The sequence below is a fragment of the Neolamprologus brichardi genome, chromosome 10, assembly GCF_056152115.1.
Source record: "Neolamprologus brichardi isolate AB-2024 chromosome 10, ASM5615211v1, whole genome shotgun sequence".
Classification (NCBI taxonomy): domain Eukaryota; kingdom Metazoa; phylum Chordata; class Actinopteri; order Cichliformes; family Cichlidae; genus Neolamprologus; species Neolamprologus brichardi.
Window position 1 is genome coordinate 12,933,496 of NC_142113.1, and position 21,071 is coordinate 12,954,566.

A 21,071-nucleotide genomic window follows, 5' to 3' on the forward strand; every position below is an offset into this window, starting at 1 on the left:
ACATATGCGTACCGAACCGAAAGCACTGAATCGAACGGTTCGATATCGATACGAGTATCGTTGCACCCCTAATATATATATATATGTACACACACACACACACACACACACACACATGTATGTATATATATATAAATACTAAACTTAACAAAGACAGTATCAATCCTATTCCACTAGTCTGATCCAGTACAAATACCAGCATTGGTATCAATGCTACCAATATTTGGATCGATCAGCCCACCTCTATCACAGAGACTTAAGGCAGTTCTAAAGGCAAAAGGGGGTCCAACCCTTTAGTGGCAAAGTGAACCTAATAACATGGCTGGTGAAATATATTTCCACATGAAAGTAGGATGCTACTAATAGACAATAGAAGTGATCGAGGATCCTCTAACTAGGTAATGTGTACCAAAAGCTTGCAGCACAAGTTACTTGTGAATTTTTGCCACCAGAGGGCAACGATTGCACGCTTAGAGGTGAAGTTTTACACACTAACAGAGCTGCCAAATAAACATGTACAGGTGTGCGATAATTTAAACTTATCACCCGCGAGATAAAAAAACAGGTGAACGGGACAATAATGGTCATCTAACTGCATTTAATGACCTCTACCGGGAAGCCTTAACATCGTTGTTTTTTTGTTTTCACATATTACTTTAATCTAACATGTATTATTGCAGAGGCACAGCCTCCAATAGTGCAGCCTGTAAGTGCCACATAAACTAATTGAGGAACACGACATGAGTAAATAAATCCTTCCGATAATAAGCAGAAGGTTTACATGTTGTGGTTGCAGGTGTATATAAAGGGGCTATATTACTATTTCTGTTCCAGGCGCGTTGGAGGTCGAACAGGATGTTGCGTAGACTTTTTTTCCCGCGTTTTCCAGTCCTCGGGTTGGGTTAGTTCGTTTGCGGTTTGTCACGTGATCCCGGCGTAACGCTACATCGGTCTGTTTGCAATGACAGACCTCTTGTCTATGTGTGAGAAGTTATAAATCGGTTGTTTGACAGAGGTTCTGACAACACAGAGTTTAAACAGAGACAGACGATCGCAAAAACACAGATGAACAAAGTCGTGTGCACAGGTTTTTGAGCACTAACCGCCGAGTACTCGTAACACCATTGCAGCGTCGCCAACGGCGCTTCACCGCGCAGTACGTTGATACAAAACGAGCATCCACAGATCTACAGTTGCAGGAAGTCGCTGTGGTTTTGTTGTCACGGAACTCTTGAAGTGGGATTTACACTTAGTAAACAATATCAGTCGGCTTTAAAACATATTCGAGTTTTATCTGTTAATTATTGGCCGTTACGTAACCGGATACTAAGATGCCGCCTAAAAAACGCAATTCTGGGACGACACAGAGCAAAGAGATGAAACCCACTGCTGAAAATGCCTCTCCAGAGAAGAAGGAGAGTCCTGAGTTATCTCTTAAAAAGTAAGAGAAGTAATGATCGCCTCTCCGTCAAGCCACAGTAGCTTCAGTTTGTGGCTTTTTACAAAAGAAAATACAAAAAACAAAAAAAGTTGACATTGTACACAGATATTTTGGTCTTTCCCCCAGCTACGTTTATCTCGCTCGCTAGCTTGTGCGACTAAACGTCAGGCTGATCTGTTAGCTGTGTCCACCGGCCTAATAACAGCGAGTTTAAAAGCATATTTAGCCCCACACAACTGTTCAAAGAGTGTAACTATTAAGTAATGAATGAAACTTGAAATGTAGCCTGGGTATAGCTCTCAAACACAGGCTATACCCTACCTACTATACCCTGTACCCTGCTCAGACTCTGACTGGCAGTCAGACTACTTCACAAGACAAGCCGGTTGTCTTGAGTGCAGTTGTTTTGATTTCCTGAAACCTTATTCGTGTTTTTCGTGGTTGCTAACCTCTGGTCTCCATCTTTTAGGCACGGAGACAAGGATGCTGAGTTTGTGACTCTGTGCAAGAGCCTTCATGTGACTGACCCTGTATGTGATCGAGCCTGGACGCTGTGGAAAACCATTCAGGAGTCCGTGGATGAAGCTGCTGTACGTATTTGCACGTACTGTAGTTCAGTAGTTCCACTCTACATTTATGATACTTCAATCCTGTCGCCTGTCCTGGAAAAAGCATGAGTGGAAATCGATCATTTAATTCATTATCTTATACAGCAACAAATTAGAACAGTATTTGGCCCAAAGCAATACATATTGCAGGATGGAATGGCGGTGCAGTGGTTATCACTGTCACCTCACAGCAAAATAAATCCAGGCTGTATGTTCTCCTGTTTCTGGTTGGGTTCTCACTGGGGTCAGAACAGAGACACAGTCAGTTTGGTGATTCTAAACTGATTGACTTTATGCGTTAGCCCTGTGGCCTGTCAAGGGTGTTTAAATATAATATAACCCTCGCACACTGTGCAGTTCAGCATTATTTTTATTCATTAATAACAGTTTAGTCCATATGACCTTTCTCAAGTATAGAGAAACCAGGGTGTATCCAATCTCTCCTGCAAATCAGAGCTTCTACAACATTGTTGAAAGACATCCAAAAAGAAGACAAGAAAAGAAAAGTCCACAAACGTGGCAAATCACAAGCTGTGGGAAGAAGACAACACAAAGTTAGTGATAGGCATGTAAATGCATGGGGAGCGAAAGAAAGTACAATTTGTACTGTTTGGGTTGTAAACCTTTTATGTAAGTTTTCTTTTTGCAGTACTGAGTCCAATTTTAAATCAAAGCTTACACACAATATCCACTGTGCCTTATTGGTGAAATGGGATATTAGGAGGGCTAAGTATTTTTGCCTTTTAGTCAGTAGCCAGGTACAGTCCAAAAAAATAATCATTTTAAAAGTACTTTAAAACATAAAGTGGAATAGCTTTATAATCCCCTTAAAACAGTTGCTCTTCCATTCCTAAAAAAAGGCGAAAAGGTGTGACACGAGCATCATCTAACATTGTTCTTTGTCATTTGGTTTCAGGACAGTCAGAAGAAGCTTTGGGGTGCTTGTCTGTTTGTGACTGTGACAGACATGGATGCCACCTGTTTCACCTTGACCCAGGTTCTGAAAGCAGTCTGTGTGAAGTAAGCGCTTGCTATGTTTTCTTGACAAAACATAACCACACAGTCCAACTGTTGGCATGAGATATTGGTGAATGTGAAAATTTGTTGGGTAGCTGATGACTTCAGCCTTGCTGAGTATTAGCTGCTTGGATTTTCATTCTTTGGAAATAGGAAACTTAGGGTAGCAGATGTTTTTCCTCAGCAAAAACAGAACTTTATTTGGGATTGCTCTTTGAAATAAAGTAGAAAAACTACAGGCTGTGTAAGAACATTAAACATGTATCCTCCTGCTACTTACTCCAGCTTTAGATAGATCTTTGTGTGTTCTCCCTTTGATAGATGGAAAAGCAGTCCAGGTATAGGCTCCAGGTCCATTGCTCATCTCTCAGTTGGATAGTTTGTGAAACAGATTGATGGACGAATGGATGGAAGTTACTTCGACGCTAATTCCATCTTTTCTTTTGTAGCGTCAAACAGTTTATAGATCTGGTGAGGAAGTTGGATGTGAACTTGGATACGATAAGCACCAAGGTGAACTCTGCACTGTCACGGCTGGACAAGAAGTATGATGTGATGCTGGCTCTTTACCAGAGGTTTGAGAAGTAAGTGATCATACAAATAGATTGCATTGGATTAATGTAAAAATATTTGTAGTTTAAGTGTAAATGAAAAAAAAAATGTAAATTTTTTCTGTTTCAGAACTTGCAAGAAAATCTTCAATCTGACGTCTGATGGGAAGTAAGTTACAAACTTATAAATGTGGGAAATATGTTGGTGACATTGATTATGTTATGATATTTATTGTCTTGTGTGTTAGCGGTTTTGCACTTGTTATGAAAGGTTGATGCTGCTGCGTGATTAATTGTTTGGTGTATCATTTTCAAGGGAGAGGGAAACCGTGCGGACTTGCTGGACGATGTTTCTGTTGGCCAAAGGTCGGTTAAGCTTATGAATACATTAACAACAACAAGAACAAGTAGAATCAAGCTGTTAACACACGTTATGGAATTGTTTTCATGCCTCTCTGTCATTTTCTTTTCACCCTTCCTTCCTCCTTCGTGTTCAGCTGCAGATATCAGTTGAATTGGAAAATCATGGTTTAAGTTTTGTTGTTTTAAGAAGGCATCGGAATTGTTGTGACGATGCGTCTCGTGTGTTGCATCTGTGCTGCGTGCAGGAAGGGCCTTACAGATGGAGGATGACCTGGTCATATCATTTCAGCTGCTTCTTTGTACGCTGGAGTTAATCATCAAGCGCTGCTCTCCAGACCTTCTGCAGCCTCTTTACAGTAAGCTTCAGTAGCATTTAATTTACACATTCTTTGTTTTTAATGTTTTTATGACTTCAGATTGTACAATAAGTAAATGTAAAGTCAAACAATTACCATTTTTTTGTCATGAAAGTTTGGTTTAAAGCTCCTTGAGGTTTTATTTATTTATTTATTCTCAGAATCAGCCATCAGCAAAATTCAGAGCCCTCCAACACGAACATCTCGTCGCAACCAGAGCAAAACTAAATCCCGAGTTGTGGAGCCAGAGGTTGATGTACAGCTTCTCGAAACCTTATGCAAAGAGAATGAATGCAGTGCAGAAGAGGTGTGAACACTTTAAAAAAAAATCTCATAGTCTTACTGGACAAACACAACTCAAAATGTATTTATGTGAATTTATTTGCAGGTGAAGAATGTATACCAAACCAGTTTCATGGCTTTCTTAGAGTCGATGGATCTTTCAAGAAGCCCAGATTTTCCTCAGGTAGGACGTCATTGTCAGAACACCTGCTCCACTGTTTGGTTTTATTCTCACTAACTGCATTTGGAGTTTCCATTCATTATCTCTTCCTGCCCGCTTCTGCCGCTGTAGAGCGTTTGAACGTCTGGCAGGTGTTGGTTGCGCTATTTGCTACCTATACGTGTTTGTTTTCACGTATATCGCGTTGGGTAAATGTGCACTCAAGCAGGAGGTCCTTTGTAGTGTGTCACTATAATGCAGAGACAGGATGCTACTGTTTGCTGACAGTGGTACACTCCTCTAAACGACTATAGTGAACACGGTGACGGGCAGATGGTGTGCATTTTTGCTTAAGTGTCTTAAATAAATAATGTACAAATGTCACCATGATAGGCTGTCATCAAAAGGCCTGGGTTACTCGGGGAAAAAACAAAGATTTCGATGAGTTTTTGGCGCTGGTTATTGCTTTGCCTGTTGTCTGGTCCAGGTGTAGAATAAGCAAAGCTTTGCCTTCTTCCAATCAGCTGTAATCTGAATCTGAAACCTTTGAGAGCTGTGTCTGTTGGCTTCTGCCTCACCGCGCGTTACTTTTTGCTGTGACTTTCAACCCAGGTGAATGATGTCGACCAACAATATGAAGAACACTACCTCAAGAGCAGAGACATTGACGGACGAATGTTTTTCAATGGAGACGAGACTGTTCTTGCACCTAAAGTCGAGATGTAATCCCCTTTTTCTTCAGCGTACAGTGTTTAGATGTTGAGTTCTTAAAATAACTTAAAGAAGATGTTCAATAATCTTCTCCTGCATTCAGATCACAAGTGGAGAGAACACCAAAGAAGAACCTGTCAGATGAAGATGGATTACTCGTCCCTCCTCAGACACCCATCAGGTGGGCACTTAGCAGTTCCTCACTGACTGTATCTATCATTCTTTGTCTAGAGTGAAAGGACAGAGGTCTCATGTTTGCTTCTGCAGTATTGTTTGTTTGTTTTTTAACACTGTTTAGCTACTCACCTCTCAATATGTACATTTGTGCATTTCTGTGATGATTGTTTATTTCCTTTTAAGTTGCCAGCAATTTAAATGACATCTGTAAGATGCAGATTATAACCTTTTTTTTTTCTTTTCTAATCTCCCATCAGAGCTGCCATGACCTCCATTCAGCTGCTGAGGGGTGATCTCACTTCCAGTGGGGACCAGCCATCTGCTAATTTGGTTACATATTTCAAAGTGGGTCTTTAGAAATTTGCCTCGAATTAAAAGATAAAACTGCAGATTTTCAAGCATACCTTTCTCTCTCCCTCTCGCTATCCCTTCGTCAGCATTGCACAGTGGATCCGACGCAGGATGTGCAGAAGCGCTTGGAGACGCTTGGACAGGTGTTCAGTCAAAGATTCGGTCAGGCGGTCGGCCCACGCTGCGTAGTGTACGGCAGGCAGGTATGGAGACGAAAAGGAGGAACAATGGCAACATGTTGTTGTCATATTCTTTTGTTTTTATCTGAATTGAGTTGCTTTTCTCTTTCAGAGATTCACCCTCGGTGTCAGACTGTATTACAGAGTTATGGAGGAAATGCTGAAATCGGTACAGTTTTTTTCCCTTCTTTTTTTAAACTGTTGGGTTAAGAGAATTTTACGGTTTTGTTTTGGATGTTTACCTTTAATTTCAAATCCATCTGATGAGATTTATAGACGTCAGTCACCAAATTATTATACAAGAGTTTTCTTTTTTCTTTCTTTCATCCTATTTAAACTTTTATCAATTAAAAGATAAATCCCACTCTAGGAAAAAAATACTTTTGGTAAATCTTAACGTTGAGGTCTTATTTTTTTGGGTGTTTTTTTTTTTTTTTCTTTCGTAGGAAGAGAAGCGCCTGTCTGTGCAAAATTTCAGGTATGTTTTTTTTTCTCCACTTTTATCAGAATAGTGGGAATTATGACTCTTATCCATGTTGGTGCATTGGAATTGCATGCATGCTTTCTATTGTTTTGACACACACTTTCTTCCATGGAACTGAGTCATTTGATTTCCTTTCCAGTAAACTCCTGAATGACTCCACGTTCCACACATCGCTTTTGGCTTGTGCTTTGGAGGTAGTCATGGCAACATATGGAGGCATGTCCTATAACTTTCTTATAAATGAATAATAATATAGCTCTTTATGAAGCATTATGTGTTTTTGGTCATCTGTTATCAGTAATTAAAGTTTTACACATCTTTTACGTGTGATCAATTCTAATGTTGTTCTTTGCTCCACATGATTAGAGAGCAGTTTCAAAAATGGAGGGTACAGCCATGGAGGAGCCGACTCAGCCGAAACGGATGTGTGTTTCCCCTGGATACTAAATGTGTTCAACCTGACCGCCTTTGATTTCTATAAAGTTATCGAGAGCTTTATCAAGGCCGACCCCACGCTAAGCAAAGAGATCGTCAAACATCTGGAGACCTGCGAGAACCTCATCATGGAGAGACTTGCATGGAGGACGGTCAGTTTGATCTTTCATTGCTATTAGACTAGGATGGCAATAATATCACAGCATTTCACAGAGATTGATGTATACATGACATAGAGACTCTTTGGATATCAATCATTTAGGATATATTGGCCCAAAAGAAGCAGATTGTTGTCACTGTTTAAGAGTCACTTAAATAATAATAATAATAATAATAATAACAATAATAAAAGGAGATTCTACATAAATCCTGCTTTCACTACTGATCTCATTTCATGTCAGCTTTTCACAAACATACGAAGCTGCTTTGCCAAAAATAATAATTAATGATTTCACAGTGCTTCTTTACTCTGACTGCTCCACACGTGGGGCACACACACACACAGAAACGGAAAACAACAACAGATTACACTTTTAACATACACAAAGGTGTTTACGGTTTCACTATAATGGAAAAAAAAAAATATAGGTAACAGGATACTTTTTGCAAATTGACAAAAGTACAGTAAAGCAATCGAATGCTTTTGTTAATAAAGAGGTCTTACAGTACTTGTGTCACCGGCTACCACTGCCTCCACTACTGGGCACCTCCCTGTGCACCGGGCTGCTGGAGAAATAGTAGATGAGTGGGTTGAGGCAGCAGTTGAAACTGGCTAAGGAAAGGACCACAGGATGCATAGCCTTGGTCGCCTTGGCCAGGCCACAATGTGGCAACAGCTTCACGTGTGTGAGCGTATATCCCAGCAGGTTGATGTGATAGGGGAGAAAGCACAGGAGAAACACACCCAGCACTGAGTAAATAACCCTTAGAGTGTGCAGATGGCTGTGACGGTTGCTGCGGCAGCGGTGTCTCATCTTGCTAAGGACACTCAGCACCCGGCAGTAGCTGTAGAGGAGTACAAGAGTGGGCAGCAGAAATGACCCCAGGGCTATGCCCAGGAATAGCAGGATAAGGGTGCGATGGTGTCGTGAGGACGGATCCAGCAGACAGGCCTTGTTCTGGTGAGAAGCCGCTAACCGCAGCGCAGGCAGACACACACTGAGCCCCAGAACCAGGCACCAGATCCCTCCGCTCACCACGCGTGCGGCACGCAACCTGCGCTGTGTCGATGCCAGGGGGTGCACTACAGCAAAGTAACGGTCCACAGCAATGCACACCAGGAAGAAGATGCCCCCATACAGGCTGATGTATTTGAGAGTGAATGTGATCTGGCAGTAAGCCGGCCCAAGAGTCCAACTGGGGGTGTCCTCTGTCTTGGAGGCCAAGGCTTGAGCCTTTTGGTGGTAGTAGTAGATTCTCAGAGGTAGAGAGATGACAAAAAACAAGTCAGTCGTCGATAGACTGGCCATGTAAATGGCTGTGCTGTTCATGGTACAGGGAGACAGACACAGTCTGCGCAGAACCAGGCTGTTGGTGGCCACCCCCAGCAGGAAGATGACACTGTAGGATACTTTGTAGAAGGTGAAGCGGTAGCTTGTATCGACAGTACAGTTAGACAAAAGTGAGACCGGCTTGGCTGTCAAATCAGTCATATTCCACTGCTCCATGTCTCAAAATGATTTGACCACTTCCAGCACGTCAAATTGTTATGGTCTTATATCTGGAGGAGGGTTAGATCGGTTGAAGAGGGCATATGTGACGAAAGATCTGCTGGAGCAGTTAAACGTGTAGTAAGTTAAAACTTAATCAAACAAAACAATTTTTTTTAATTGAAATGCAAATTTGCTGAGATGACATGAATACACATCCGTATATATTCTGCTCGATGTTATATAGAAAACAAATTAATTTTGCCAATAAATTTTTACCTGCAGCTTCCAGCTTGTAAAGAAACAAAGCAAACATTTGGTGTCATTACATGCATAAAGCCAACCGAAAAAGCACTTAACTGATGTATTTCATTACATCGACAGATTAAATACACATTTACCAGAGCCCATAAAATCAATCTTTCTTTTTTTTAATTGAGATTTTATAATTGAACTAAGTTTGCACTGCATAGGCAATCAGGTGAGCATTTTTCCGGTTGTAAAGGCAGAGTCTGATTATAGCTTTTTACAATTGTTTGTTGTGTGTGATCGTGATTAAAGTTTATCTTTTTTTTTCTTGCCAGCTCATCTATAATGTAGATCATTAAAGAACCGATTCAGTCACAAAACGAGCATCAATAGAAGAATAAAAAAACATATATTTCTAATATCTAAAAACTAACTTTAATTCAAATTTGGAAATAACTTTTCAAAATTAAAATAAGTGACAAATTCTCTTACTCATAGCGTTATTATTAAGACGGATGTTTTTAATTCAATGACCTGTCAGATTTAAAATAGACGACCCCATCTTTAAATCTGTGCGGATATTACAAATTTTTCTGCAAAAGTTTGAGCAATTAATATGCTTAATTTAGAAAAAAAGATCATACTTAATTTTACAGTTGTCACAACCAAAGAGAATATTTAAAGGTAGAATTTAATCACTCACCAGTAGCAGGATGGGAGCATTGTCAGTGTGGAGCATTTTCCAGTCAGCTGTTTAACTGTGGCTAGCTTGTCAGGATGCTGCAGTTGGGAATCTGCCGCTGACTGAAGCAGTTCACACCTAGACACCAACAGGTCAGGGTCTCACTCTCTCACTCTCTCTCTCTCTCTCTCTCTCTCTCTCTCTCTCTCTCTCTCGCCGTGTTCTTCTGCTCACATACCCTCTAATTTATAGCTGACCGATTACTTTTAATGACCTTTTTTAGAGGGATACAAGAGTCTAGGCTAATCTCTAGTTTAGCCTACAGGTTGTTAGATGTCAACTTAAATTTTTTTTCATTGACCTGAAAATTGTCAGATTAACTTTTGTTTTTTTTGTAGGCGTTCTGGTAGGATAAGTGTAATGGATTGCATTTATATAGCGCTTTTCTAGACACTCAAAGCTGTTTACAACACCTTGTTTACAACACCTTGTTATGAACATACGTGAGTGACTAGAGTTAATCATAAACTGTAGCTCATAAAGTAAAAGCAATAATTCATTGAAACAAGGGGCTGTAAGCAGTAGTGCCACTTGCGTGTCACTCCATGAACACATAAAAATTAAAAATCCCTGTGAGTGCATACAAAGTTTTATTATTTGTAATATGTTCTTGTGTTGTAATGTGCAGAACTTTTCTTATGGTTTGTATAAAATTTGTTTATCTTTTTGGGAAGTTGATCGGCATACAATGATCTAACCAAATACTACTCTACAAAACCCCCTCTAGACTGTTTTATTACCCTTTTCCCTCAAGAGGCAAGTTGTTTCTTGCCTGCTTTAGTTTTACAGCCCTTTCTCATCATTGCTGGTGAGGTGATGAGTCTAACCATGTCAGTACAGACCCTCAGGCTGTCGACAGGTATGTGCAGTGTTCAGTCTTGCATCACACAACTTGTCACAAGCATGGAAGAAATGCACACATCGTTGCTATGAGACTTGTGTTTTCACACAGTGTGAGCCTGGATCTGGTCTAAATTAGTTTTTCAGGATTTCCAATAAATTTTAGGAACTTGGAAAATCTATATTGTGTGTGGGTTGAGTTTTTTACGGTTCCAGTGTTGTTGTATATGCAGAAATGATGACATTTTGACCCACTTTTGTTTTTCTAAAGACCATCAGTTTTGTTGAAACACTTAATTTATTAGCAACACATGTAATGAAACAATTACTTTATAAATGTATTGCACACTGAGGGGCCAACCAGAATATTTGCATCTGTATTGTTAGTACACATATGACTAACCAGTCTAGAGGACTTATTTAGTGGGAACAGTGGAATGGAAAAAAAAATTCTTCCAGGATAGTGCCAAGTATTTCACAACCTTTCGCTTGATCAAACAGGTATTGAATTCCACACACAACACTTCAAAATGTTACAAAAATATTTAATTCACTTTCAGAATGCGAATCAAAGCTTTTATAGAACATGATTCTCTAAAAACTTCTTAAAAACCTCAATACACATAAAACGAATACTTGAAAATCGTACAGGGCAGTAGATGTAACGAGTTGTAATACTGGTTCAGCACTGTCAAATTAGGGTTTTTCTTAAAGTTGAGTCTTCTCTGTGAAAGAAGTTATTTTTTTTGTGCAAAAGCCTACACACCTTTTTTAAAATGCTTTGTGTTAGCGCCTATTGTTGACTGAATCATTATCTTCCGGTCTAAAGTCTCTGCTGTGTCCAATAGGTGAGCCGGACTCCCTAGTAACCATTTTGTTTATGTTGTTTTTCTAAGGCACTCTGCTTTCACCCATGTCCTCTGATTTGAATCAAGTTTTGTCAGCCATACTCGCTTAAGTCAAATTTGTAGCTCACATTACCAGGCTGTCTTTAGACCGTGGACTCATTGTCAAATATTTTGGGTCTGAGACTTTTCAGCGTCAAACTCTTGGGCGTTGAACTTGGGCTGCTTTGCAAGCTGTCCATCTGTAGTCTTTCGAATAGCCTGGCACCATTTTGCCATGTTGAAGACTTTCGTTTAATGGAGCTTTGAATGGTCTCTGAAGTGAAGTAGTAGACAACGGGATCAAAGCAGCAGTTGGTCACCGCTATGCACAGAGCGATGGGGTAGATGGTTCTTACAACGTGTTCTGCAAAGCATCCCTTTAGGATTTTGGAGCGGACCAAGGTGTAGAAGATGAGATTCACATTGTAGGGAATGAAACAGAAGCAGAACATGAGCAAATGCACAAAGACCATCCTCAGGATTTTTGCTTTGTTGAGGTTTCCTCCGCGGCTGATGGTTTTGGGGTTCCTCAGTATCCTTAGCACCATGACAGAGCAAAACACATTCAACATCAGTGGGATAAGGAAGCCCGCAGTCTCAATAAACATCACCACCCACGAAAGCTCAGCCTTCCATTGCTTTTTTGAGTAGTTTTCAAAGCAAAAATGTGGCGTTGAGTTTACCGAACCCGAGTTAGTATTGTTCGGTGAAGTGGTGTCCAAAAGGACCCCAGTGGTTATACCTCCAGAGAGAATGATCACCCAAACTGTAAGGCAGGCCAGCTTGGCATTTTTCCTCGTACGAATTGTTTGGGACCAAAATGGATACACAATTGCCAGAAAACGATCGACACTGATGCAGGTGAGGAAGAGGATGCTGCCATACATGTTGGTGTAGAATAGGGCCACGGAGATCTTACAGAGCGCACTTCCAAAGAGCCAGTCACGTTTGATGAAGTACACAATCCGAAAAGGCAGGCTGAGGACAAACAGAGAGTCCGAAACCACGAGGTTCATCATATATGTCGTGGTCTCGTTCCGTATCTTCAGCGCACAGCCAAAAATGTACACAGCCACCGCGTTGAAGGCAAGTCCGACTACAAACACCATGGAGAAAACCGAGACGTAGAGATTATACTTGAAGTTGTCACTCTTGTTGCAGTCCGTGCTGTTATCCATCTTTAAACCAGAGCGTACACTTACAGTGGAAAGAGTGAAAAGGTTCTCCTTACTCACAGTTGGTGTTCGTTATGCCATGAAAAAAAGTAGGTATACGGCAGCTCCTTGATATGCCATCCAAAGTCCTTTCCATCTACTTGTCCTGCTGTGGCAGCTGTCCTGTATGTGCAGCGATGATCATTTAAGTGGAGCTTTCATTGCTTTCAGTCCTCACAAAACAAATGTATTAAAAGAGAAGAGTCGTGCTTTTTTTTTTTCCTTTAGCTCTGTGAACACTTTAGTGGGTCTCCACTTGTCTCGTTCTTCTCTGTGTTGTTGAAGTCCCAAAGGCACATGCGGATCGTCACTCTGCTCCTGCTGGATTGTAAATCAGAAACCTCACAGCAGCCTGGATGGCAGAGCCTCTGACACAGGGAACAGAGCAGGCTGTCGAACCACTGGGAGGAGCCACCGCTGGGGCCAAAGTCCTCCCATTCAAATGTCTTTCATTTGCTTTTGCAAATAAAAAGCATTTGAATAATGGAACAATATAATATGTTCTGTAATTTTCACATTTCAGTAAGATAAGTTTTAGAAAGTTTTTTGTTGTGTGTGAGAGATTGTCCTTGCTGCCTGCCATAGGGGTCTTTTCATCATCTTCCCGAAACATCAAAGCATTTATCAGGAGATTTTCTTATTTGTTTAATAGCACAGTGCATGTTTTTGTCTTTCTGTGCTTTTACTAGTGTCATTTGGAGTATTTTAAATTAAAAAATAAGAGCGTGACTCATCTGTAGTTGGATGTATTATGTAGTGTTGTAATGACTTTGTTACGACCTGATAATCAACTGTGAGGATAGATAACTACTGATAGATGTCAGCGAATGTTCTTATCCAAATGTACTTTTGAAATGTTGGTGGCGTAAGCGGGGTGTGGCAGGCATGATGCATGAATGTACCATAAGCCATGCTTACAAGTCCATACTTGCAGTTACTGTGGGAGCTGCTGAGTTGTAAACCACTCCTCACTTCCCTGTATGAGCTCATATCAGTTTGCTTTTTTACTGGTGTGACGGTTGCGTGCTGAGATTCACGTGCAACCTTCACTTTCATTGTCTTTTCATCTTGATTTAGAATTGTGCATGTTAACATAGATTTTGCTTCTTTTTTTTTTGTATTTAGAGAAAATGTATTTTTAATTTGAAGTTATTATTTGTTTAACGAGCTTAACGAGTCAGTGAAATGCATTCGGAGTCAGACAGGATACTGTAGGGTGTGTGCTTGGGTCAACATAAAATGAGGAACAGATTTATAATACATGTATAGATTTGACTTATCAGTTGGCTGTTTTGCAAGGGAAATTTCACATGTAAAATACCTCTAACATCATTTCTGCACATCTTCTACTTAATATACCAGGAAACCCCCCCCAAAAAGGAACTAATTGCCTGATCAAGACATGATCTCCAACCTAACAGGATTATTGTATTACATTATTATGTGATTGCCAAATGAAATAAATTCTTTTTGCACCTTTTTAAAATTCCTGCTTGAATGAAAGGAAAATGAAAGTTGTGATTGACAGGATATGAATGGAAATGGTTAAATATAAAGTAAATGTTTGTGTCTCTGCAGGGTTCCCCACTATTTGAGCTTCTGAAACAGGAACATGAGAGCGGAGGAGCAGAGCAGGTGGAGACCCCAGCTAATTTCAGTCAACCGCTGCAGCACAACCACACCGCAGCCGACCTGTAAGTCATCCCACGGCTTTCGATGAGTTTGTCTTTTGATTTTGAAAGAACACCAAACCTTTTTACAACAGTTGTGAAACGACTGACTAATCAAAACAGCACAGCCTTGATGAATACGTCATAGATGAGCAGATAAGCATCAATAATATTTTGTTAAATTCCACAGCCCCCCTTCTTTGATTTATTTTTTTTGAGCTTTGAGGAAGAGCTTTCTTTTGTTTTACCCATCCATTTAAGGTTCGTGGTTAGGGGAATGTTTCATGTTTATGAAACTGGTTCCTGTGCTCTTCCCGCACAGATATTTGTCCCCCATGCGCCCAGGCCTGCGTGTATTACCTCCTGAGTCCAGCTCTCAAACTTCCTCTCAGCCTGCCTCACAGCCAACCAGCCAACCTCCACGACCCCTGAAGTCCAACTCTCTCAGCCTCTTCTATAAAAAATGTAAGTCACTGGTAGAGTTTGCAGTAGTCAAAAATAATTGAGAACGCTGGATAAATGGTGGTGGTCCTGCCTAGCAATAAAGTAATCTTTTAAAGTAGTAATGTTGTGATGGATGGAGTAAATAATGGGAAAAATAACAAGTTGATAGGAGAAAATATTAATGCAATTGTATAAAATAACATTGTTTGATATTTTCTTTAAAGTATTGCACACACAGTCAGGTGTCCCCACACTTTTATTAAACTATTTTTTTATTCTTATATTATTATTGTTACATTTTTATTAAGATAAGAGGTTCCATTCATTATTCTATCACACTAGACGCTCTAATCCTCTGGTTTTGTTTCTCTGTAGTGTACCGTTTGGCCTATACAAGGCTGAAGATGCTCTGCTCCTACCTGCTGTCCTCCCACCCTGAGTTTGAGCCCATAATATGGACTCTGTTCCAGCACACTCTGCAGCATGAGTACGAGCTGATGAGAGACCGTCACCTCGATCAGGTAAGCTGGAAATATGTTGCTCTCGCTATTTGTTTCTGTCCCTCGTCTCCTGTTATTGCCCTCCTCCGCTTTTCTTATTTATTTTTCTCTGCTAAATACGTTGTATGTTCCTGTAGTTGATGATGTCTGCCATGTATGCCATATGTAAAGTGAAGAGCGTTGATCTGCGTTTCAAGACCATTGTCACAGCATACAAAAACATGGCCAACACCAGCCAAGAGGTAAAACAGCCTGTTACAGTTTCCATAAAAACTCACCGAGTCGGCTGAAGTTTTGCTGATGTAATCGAGTTTCATGTAGAACTGTAACAAAACACTTTGAATGTTGCAGACCTTCAAGCACGTGTTAATCACTGAAGGCCACTACGACTCCATCATTGTCTTCTACAACCAAGTGTTTATGCAGAAGCTGAAAACAAACATCCTGCAGTATGCTTCTACCAGGGTGAGCTACATCTGCAGTAGTCATTGGCGACGGTGGGGTTTTAATGCACATATATTTAAAAAAAGTATTTCTAAAAGTTTCTCTCATTGTTTCTGCTGCTGTTTTCTTTTCTAGCCTCCGACACTCTCGCCAATCCCACAAATACCCTGCAGCCCCTACAAGTTCCCTAATTCGCCTCTGCGTGTGCCCGGTAGCAACAATGTCTACATTTCTCCATTGAAAAGCGCACGCATGTCTCCCGGGATCATGACCCCTCGATCCAAGTAAGTCCTGCATAATATTCATTGTCAAATAATTTTTGACAACGCTACTCCTGAACTAGAATGATATTGTAGAATGATTTGAAATGAAGGCCTGTTTGTTTTGTACAATGCTCATTGGGGGTTTTTTTTTCCCTTGCAGAATGCTGGTATCGATCGGCGAATCATTTGGGGTATGTTCATCTTTAGTTTGCTCTGTAGACCCAGAGAGTTGATTCTGTTCATCTGGTTGCTTGGTCTGGATGTACAAAACCAACCTTCTGGTATTTTCTTACTTGGATTATCAAGCATACATCAAAACATTTTGCTCTGTAGTGTAACAAAGGGCTGGTTTGATCTCTCTGCAGCTGCAGTGCCAGTTATTTGTTTCCTCACTCACTCTTACTTCTGTTTTGTCTTCATCTGCAGCCATCAAATCGCTTCCAGAAGATCAACCAGATGGTCAACAGCAGTGATCGATCCCTAAAGAGGACTCTGGATCATGGCTCCACGCCAAAGCCTCTGAAGAGGTTACGATTTGATGTGGACGGGCAAGATGAAGCTGACGGCAGGTTGGTCACAAATGGTGCTTGTGTGCCAGATTATATTATATCATGTGGGGCAGCACAGCATTTTTGCACCATTATCCCGTCTCATATGAGACATGATTTAATATTTTAATTGGCTGTAGTTTTCATAAGTCAAAACATCACTCTCACCAAAATCACAAGAGTCAAAAATAGCCAACCAATGGCTTCGTCTGTCTTAAAAGCCAAAGATGATTAGCTGACAGAACAGCAGCTGAAATAACAGTTTACAATTACTGTGAAAGAAAGGGACTGCACATGTGTACAAAAATCAGAAAAAACATTTTTTTAGCTTCCTTATATGTGTGAAAAGTTTATAAAATTGCATTCAGTTGCAGCAGCCTATAATTGGTCTTTGATAGATGTCAAATCTTTAAACAGTAAACTCTGTGTGTAGATTTTAGTTTTTCAGACTAGCTCACTGTGGGCTCATTATACCAACAGCACTACATCACAAAAGTGACATCATATATCTGCTGGTTTTCACCTCTCACTTGTTGTAACCTTGAACAGGTGCCACAGCTGATGGCGCTTGTTTAAGATGATTGTGTAATTCATTTTTAATTAATTATTTACTCTAGTCACCATTTCTGATGACTTCTCCCATACCGGTGCTGATGTGGAGGTTTTGTCTCAGTGGCGACATCTATTATTACGTACAGCACCGCAGCGAGTACTCGTAAATGGTACAAAGCTGTGGTGACGTCACTGTTTGACCAGTGCAGCAAGTATAATGGGCCCATTATTGTCAAACATTGTCCAACATCGTCCCACAAGAACACAATCTTTGACTTTAAAGAATGAGTGTCAGGTTTCGCTCCAGAGGCACGGTGCCAGTTTTACAACTGAAAGGTGTAGGCTCAGTATTTTTTGTTGCATTTGTTGGAGTTTCCCCGTCAGACTTTTGGGAGCATGATATAGCATAAGTTTGACCACAGTGGTGCAGTGGTTAACACTGTTGCCTCATAGTGAAAATGTCCTGTGTTCAAATTCCCTTTGCTGGATGCGGCCTGTCTGTGTTTGCTTGCTTGCTTGTTCTTCCTCCCTTGAGTGAGTTCTTGCAGTACTCCAGCTTTTTCATGGGAGAAGGAATACTTGCTCATCATGTTGTGTTACTGGAACAAACCTGCTGTGCAAGTGGTTTTTGCGTGGCCTGCGAGACTTGTCACGCACGCATTAAAACACAGACATATAGTTACATTTATTGTGTTCTTCCTTTATATCCCTGCAAATAGTCAGATGGCAAAAACAGCTGTTCATAAAAAGCCAAACAAAAGACTAATACATATATTTCTTAGTCTTTTTCTTTATAAGCTGCATTAGGGCTGTGCGATATGACCAACATCTCATATCCCGATATAAAACATCTATCGTCGATAACGATATAAATCACAAAAATGTGAATCTCGGGTAGCTGAAGTGTTTCCAGCTGGGCGTCGTGTATCTGGAGTCGAGTGTTTTACCGATGCATGAAACTACACATTTTTAGACATAGGTTTTAACGGCCGCCGTTTTCTTTGCGGCGTGCTGCGGGGAAAAGCCTGTTCTAACGTTTGAGTCTAAGGTTTATTTTTTAGCACCTGACGGCTCTTTTTTTGCTTCTCATCGGTAAATACTCTGCATACTATTTCACGTGATTCAGTTTATTTTGAAAAGTCTCAACAGGATCTTGAGCTTTATTGTGAAAGGTTTATGTGGAAAATAAACAAGCGGACACGTGATGGTTTTACCATCGTTGTTGCTAACGACAATGCATAAAAACAGGCGCTTGTCCGTCTGTAGTGTGGTTATATTAAATATAAGAGAAAGAGAGAACTTTAAGAAATTAATATAGCCACTACAGTGACCATCAAAACAATGAAAAAATATTGCCGTAAACAGTTTATTTTGCAAAACCACGAAAGAAACGATAGCGTAAAATGAAACATAAACGTTTTTATATCGTCATCCGATATATATCGTTATATCGAACAGCCCTAAGCTGCATATTTATTATTTAAGTAATCAATTACAAGCGCTATTAGCATCACTTGATGAACACTTATTTACAGATATGCACGACAGCACATTCTAGTGTCCCCAAAGTGCCACTGCACTACTTAAAAACAACAGCATACATTCGCTATTCATTTTGAGATCAGCTTCTGCAATTAATATGTAAAATTTGTGTTTTCACTGTATGATTCTGCAGTATGAAGAACGATTTCATTAAAGCTTTCTTTATTTTATCTAATTTACAGCAAATCTGGAGGAGATTCTACACTGATTCAGAAGCTTGCAGAGATGAGTAAGTATTTGTATCAATAAAAGGCTTCAGGGGCTAAACCCCCCCCCCAATCAAGCTAAAAGTGTCTGTCAAAAACTACAGTTCCTCCAATCCCTAATTGAGGCTGTCTTCAAAAACGAGTAAATCCTTATAGACTCAATGTTAAAATGTCCGATGTACATATATAAGTAGACCGGACCATATACGTGGACTGTTGATTCTTGAAAATCCAAATCCAGAAACCCTTTGTGCAACATCATGCTGGCTCCATCCATGTCATAGTCTGTAATTTAGCTATTTAGACTGATTTTCATCGCTTTTGTTTTCACGTAGGCTCCACTCGCAGTCGCATGCAGGAGCAAAAGATGAAGGAGGATGCTGAGTCGAGGATGGAAGAACTCTGAAATCTATTCAGCTGACCTGCACTGTTTGTCACAATGTGAACATTATTTTCTGTTCACACCTGAAGTGAAACACACCTGTTTTTTGTACATTTAAAAGTGCTATTTTATTTTTTATTTAACTTTGAGGAGATTTTTGTGAATATAGAGGATGTTCACCTTTTTTGTTGATGCTTTATCTTAGTGTTTTTAATGAATTAGGGCTGTGTCAGTGATTTTCATTAGAATTCAACTTGTTGGAGATTTAGTATGTTTGGTTTTAAGTATTTCAGTGCTATTAGTTCCTCTTCACTCATGTTTTAAGTAGTCTGGATAGCTTCTGACACACACTGCTTGTTTTCTCCGCCTCCAGAACTTTTCACGTCTCAAGCATAATGTCACATTCAAGTGTTAAATCATGGTTACTCTGTAAAGAGGAGTAAATATCAGCCTCAGAGAGACATCCGAATGTCTTTTAATGTAGTGTTTTTACTGTTAAAGTAATAATTTCAGTTGGCAGCGCACATAATGTCTTCTTAAGTTGGTGACATAAAATGAGTAGGAAAATTGAATTTGTTTTAAAAACGTGTCGAGTTGCATAAAAATGTCTGACATCCTGACAAGATTTCTGCACCACTACTTCTTTATCTGAGCCACAGTTATCATACGAACACAGTCAAACTAAACAAAAACAGTCATTTTCATGTTTTCATTGAACACACCGGCTGGAAACACCAACAACCTTTACCAGATGTTTCTTGCTGCTTATGAGACAACTGTGAGAAGACTTGAACAACTGTCCCCAGCAAACCAGTTTTCATTTATCGGTGATTCTGTGATGTTGTCATTGCTTTGTATTATTTTGTTGCATGAGTCAGACATTCCTAGTTAAGGTCAGCTGCTGTCTTGACTTCTTTAGTAAAATTTCTGGTATAAGTTTGAATTGTTACCTAAATTCTTCCAACACAGCCTCACTGCAAAAATGCAGCTACAAGCCACGATGATCCCTCCTCCATGCTTCACAGTCTAGATTTTTTAAACAAAATATCTTCCTTACATTTCTTTCCTCCAGATGTATTTGTGTGCATTTTGCCAAAAGATTTAGAACATTGAACATTTAGAACACTAATTTAGAACATTGTCCCAAAGCGTCTCTTTCTTGAGAAGAGCAGACATTGTGTGGCTTGACTTATAGAAAGGGAAACCTTTACAACCCACACTTTCAATCGCCTCAATAGTAACACCTCACAGAGTAGTTTTTGCACAAGTCGGTGGTGTCTATTCTGTGTGGTCAGTGAAAGCATGAGAAGTACAGTTGTTTTTGTATGTTTAGTGAAATATCTTTTGTCTATAATTTTGACATGGCTGAAGATCATACTCTGCTTTATGAGTAATAAGGATAAAAATCCCACTAATTCAGGTGCAAGTTTTTATTTTCACTGTAGTTTCAGATGATTTCCCTTCGGTGTAATGTGTAGTTTTATGCTAACTTTTGCTTTCTTTTTGGGATGGTTAATAAATGCAAATAAAGGGGTTATTTGTTATGAGTTAAAGAACTATGTTTTCTATATAATTTACACTCATTAGATTGGCTGTTGTCATTTTTGCAAATGGGGATAAGGAGAATTCTCAGAAAAGGAGAGAAAGTGAAGACACTAATTTTAAAGTGAAATGTGTTTTTAATGTACTGAAGTGTAGTACATACAGGTCACCACAGAGATCAGCCGTGTGTTTTCTTTCAGCATAGAGTAGCCAAAGGTGGTTTGCAGTGACCACCCGATAGAGTAAAGAGCACCACTGTGTGTTCTCATAATAGACTCCCAC

General features: G+C 39.9%; 3 protein-coding genes across 3 annotated transcripts; 1 reads left to right on the plus strand and 2 right to left on the minus strand.

Moving 5' to 3' along the window:
• Nucleotides 1-948: 948 nt before the first annotated feature.
• Nucleotides 949-20,791, plus strand: rb1 (retinoblastoma 1). Its single transcript, XM_006802169.3, has 27 exons — nucleotides 949-1,441; nucleotides 1,911-2,031; nucleotides 2,966-3,069; nucleotides 3,516-3,650; nucleotides 3,748-3,786; nucleotides 3,934-3,983; nucleotides 4,226-4,336; nucleotides 4,498-4,643; nucleotides 4,725-4,802; nucleotides 5,391-5,500; nucleotides 5,593-5,670; nucleotides 5,924-6,011; nucleotides 6,104-6,220; nucleotides 6,309-6,365; nucleotides 6,643-6,674; nucleotides 6,820-6,896; nucleotides 7,047-7,267; nucleotides 14,275-14,390; nucleotides 14,689-14,831; nucleotides 15,186-15,331; nucleotides 15,448-15,552; nucleotides 15,662-15,775; nucleotides 15,890-16,038; nucleotides 16,178-16,208; nucleotides 16,444-16,586; nucleotides 18,842-18,888; nucleotides 19,201-20,791. Exons 1-27 carry the CDS (start codon nucleotides 1,332-1,334, stop codon nucleotides 19,269-19,271), a joined length of 2,739 nt encoding a protein of 912 aa, XP_006802232.2. The 5' UTR covers nucleotides 949-1,331; the 3' UTR covers nucleotides 19,272-20,791.
• LOC148100863 (lysophosphatidic acid receptor 6) lies at nucleotides 7,790-8,782 on the minus strand. The gene has a single exon (XM_087846811.1). The coding sequence runs from the start codon at nucleotides 8,780-8,782 to the stop codon at nucleotides 7,790-7,792; it is 993 nt and encodes a 330-aa protein (XP_087702937.1).
• On the minus strand, nucleotides 11,005-13,061 carry lpar6b (lysophosphatidic acid receptor 6b). The gene has a single exon (XM_006802286.3). The coding sequence runs from the start codon at nucleotides 12,658-12,660 to the stop codon at nucleotides 11,587-11,589; it is 1,074 nt and encodes a 357-aa protein (XP_006802349.1). The 5' UTR covers nucleotides 12,661-13,061; the 3' UTR covers nucleotides 11,005-11,586.
• Nucleotides 20,792-21,071: the final 280 nt, after the last annotated feature.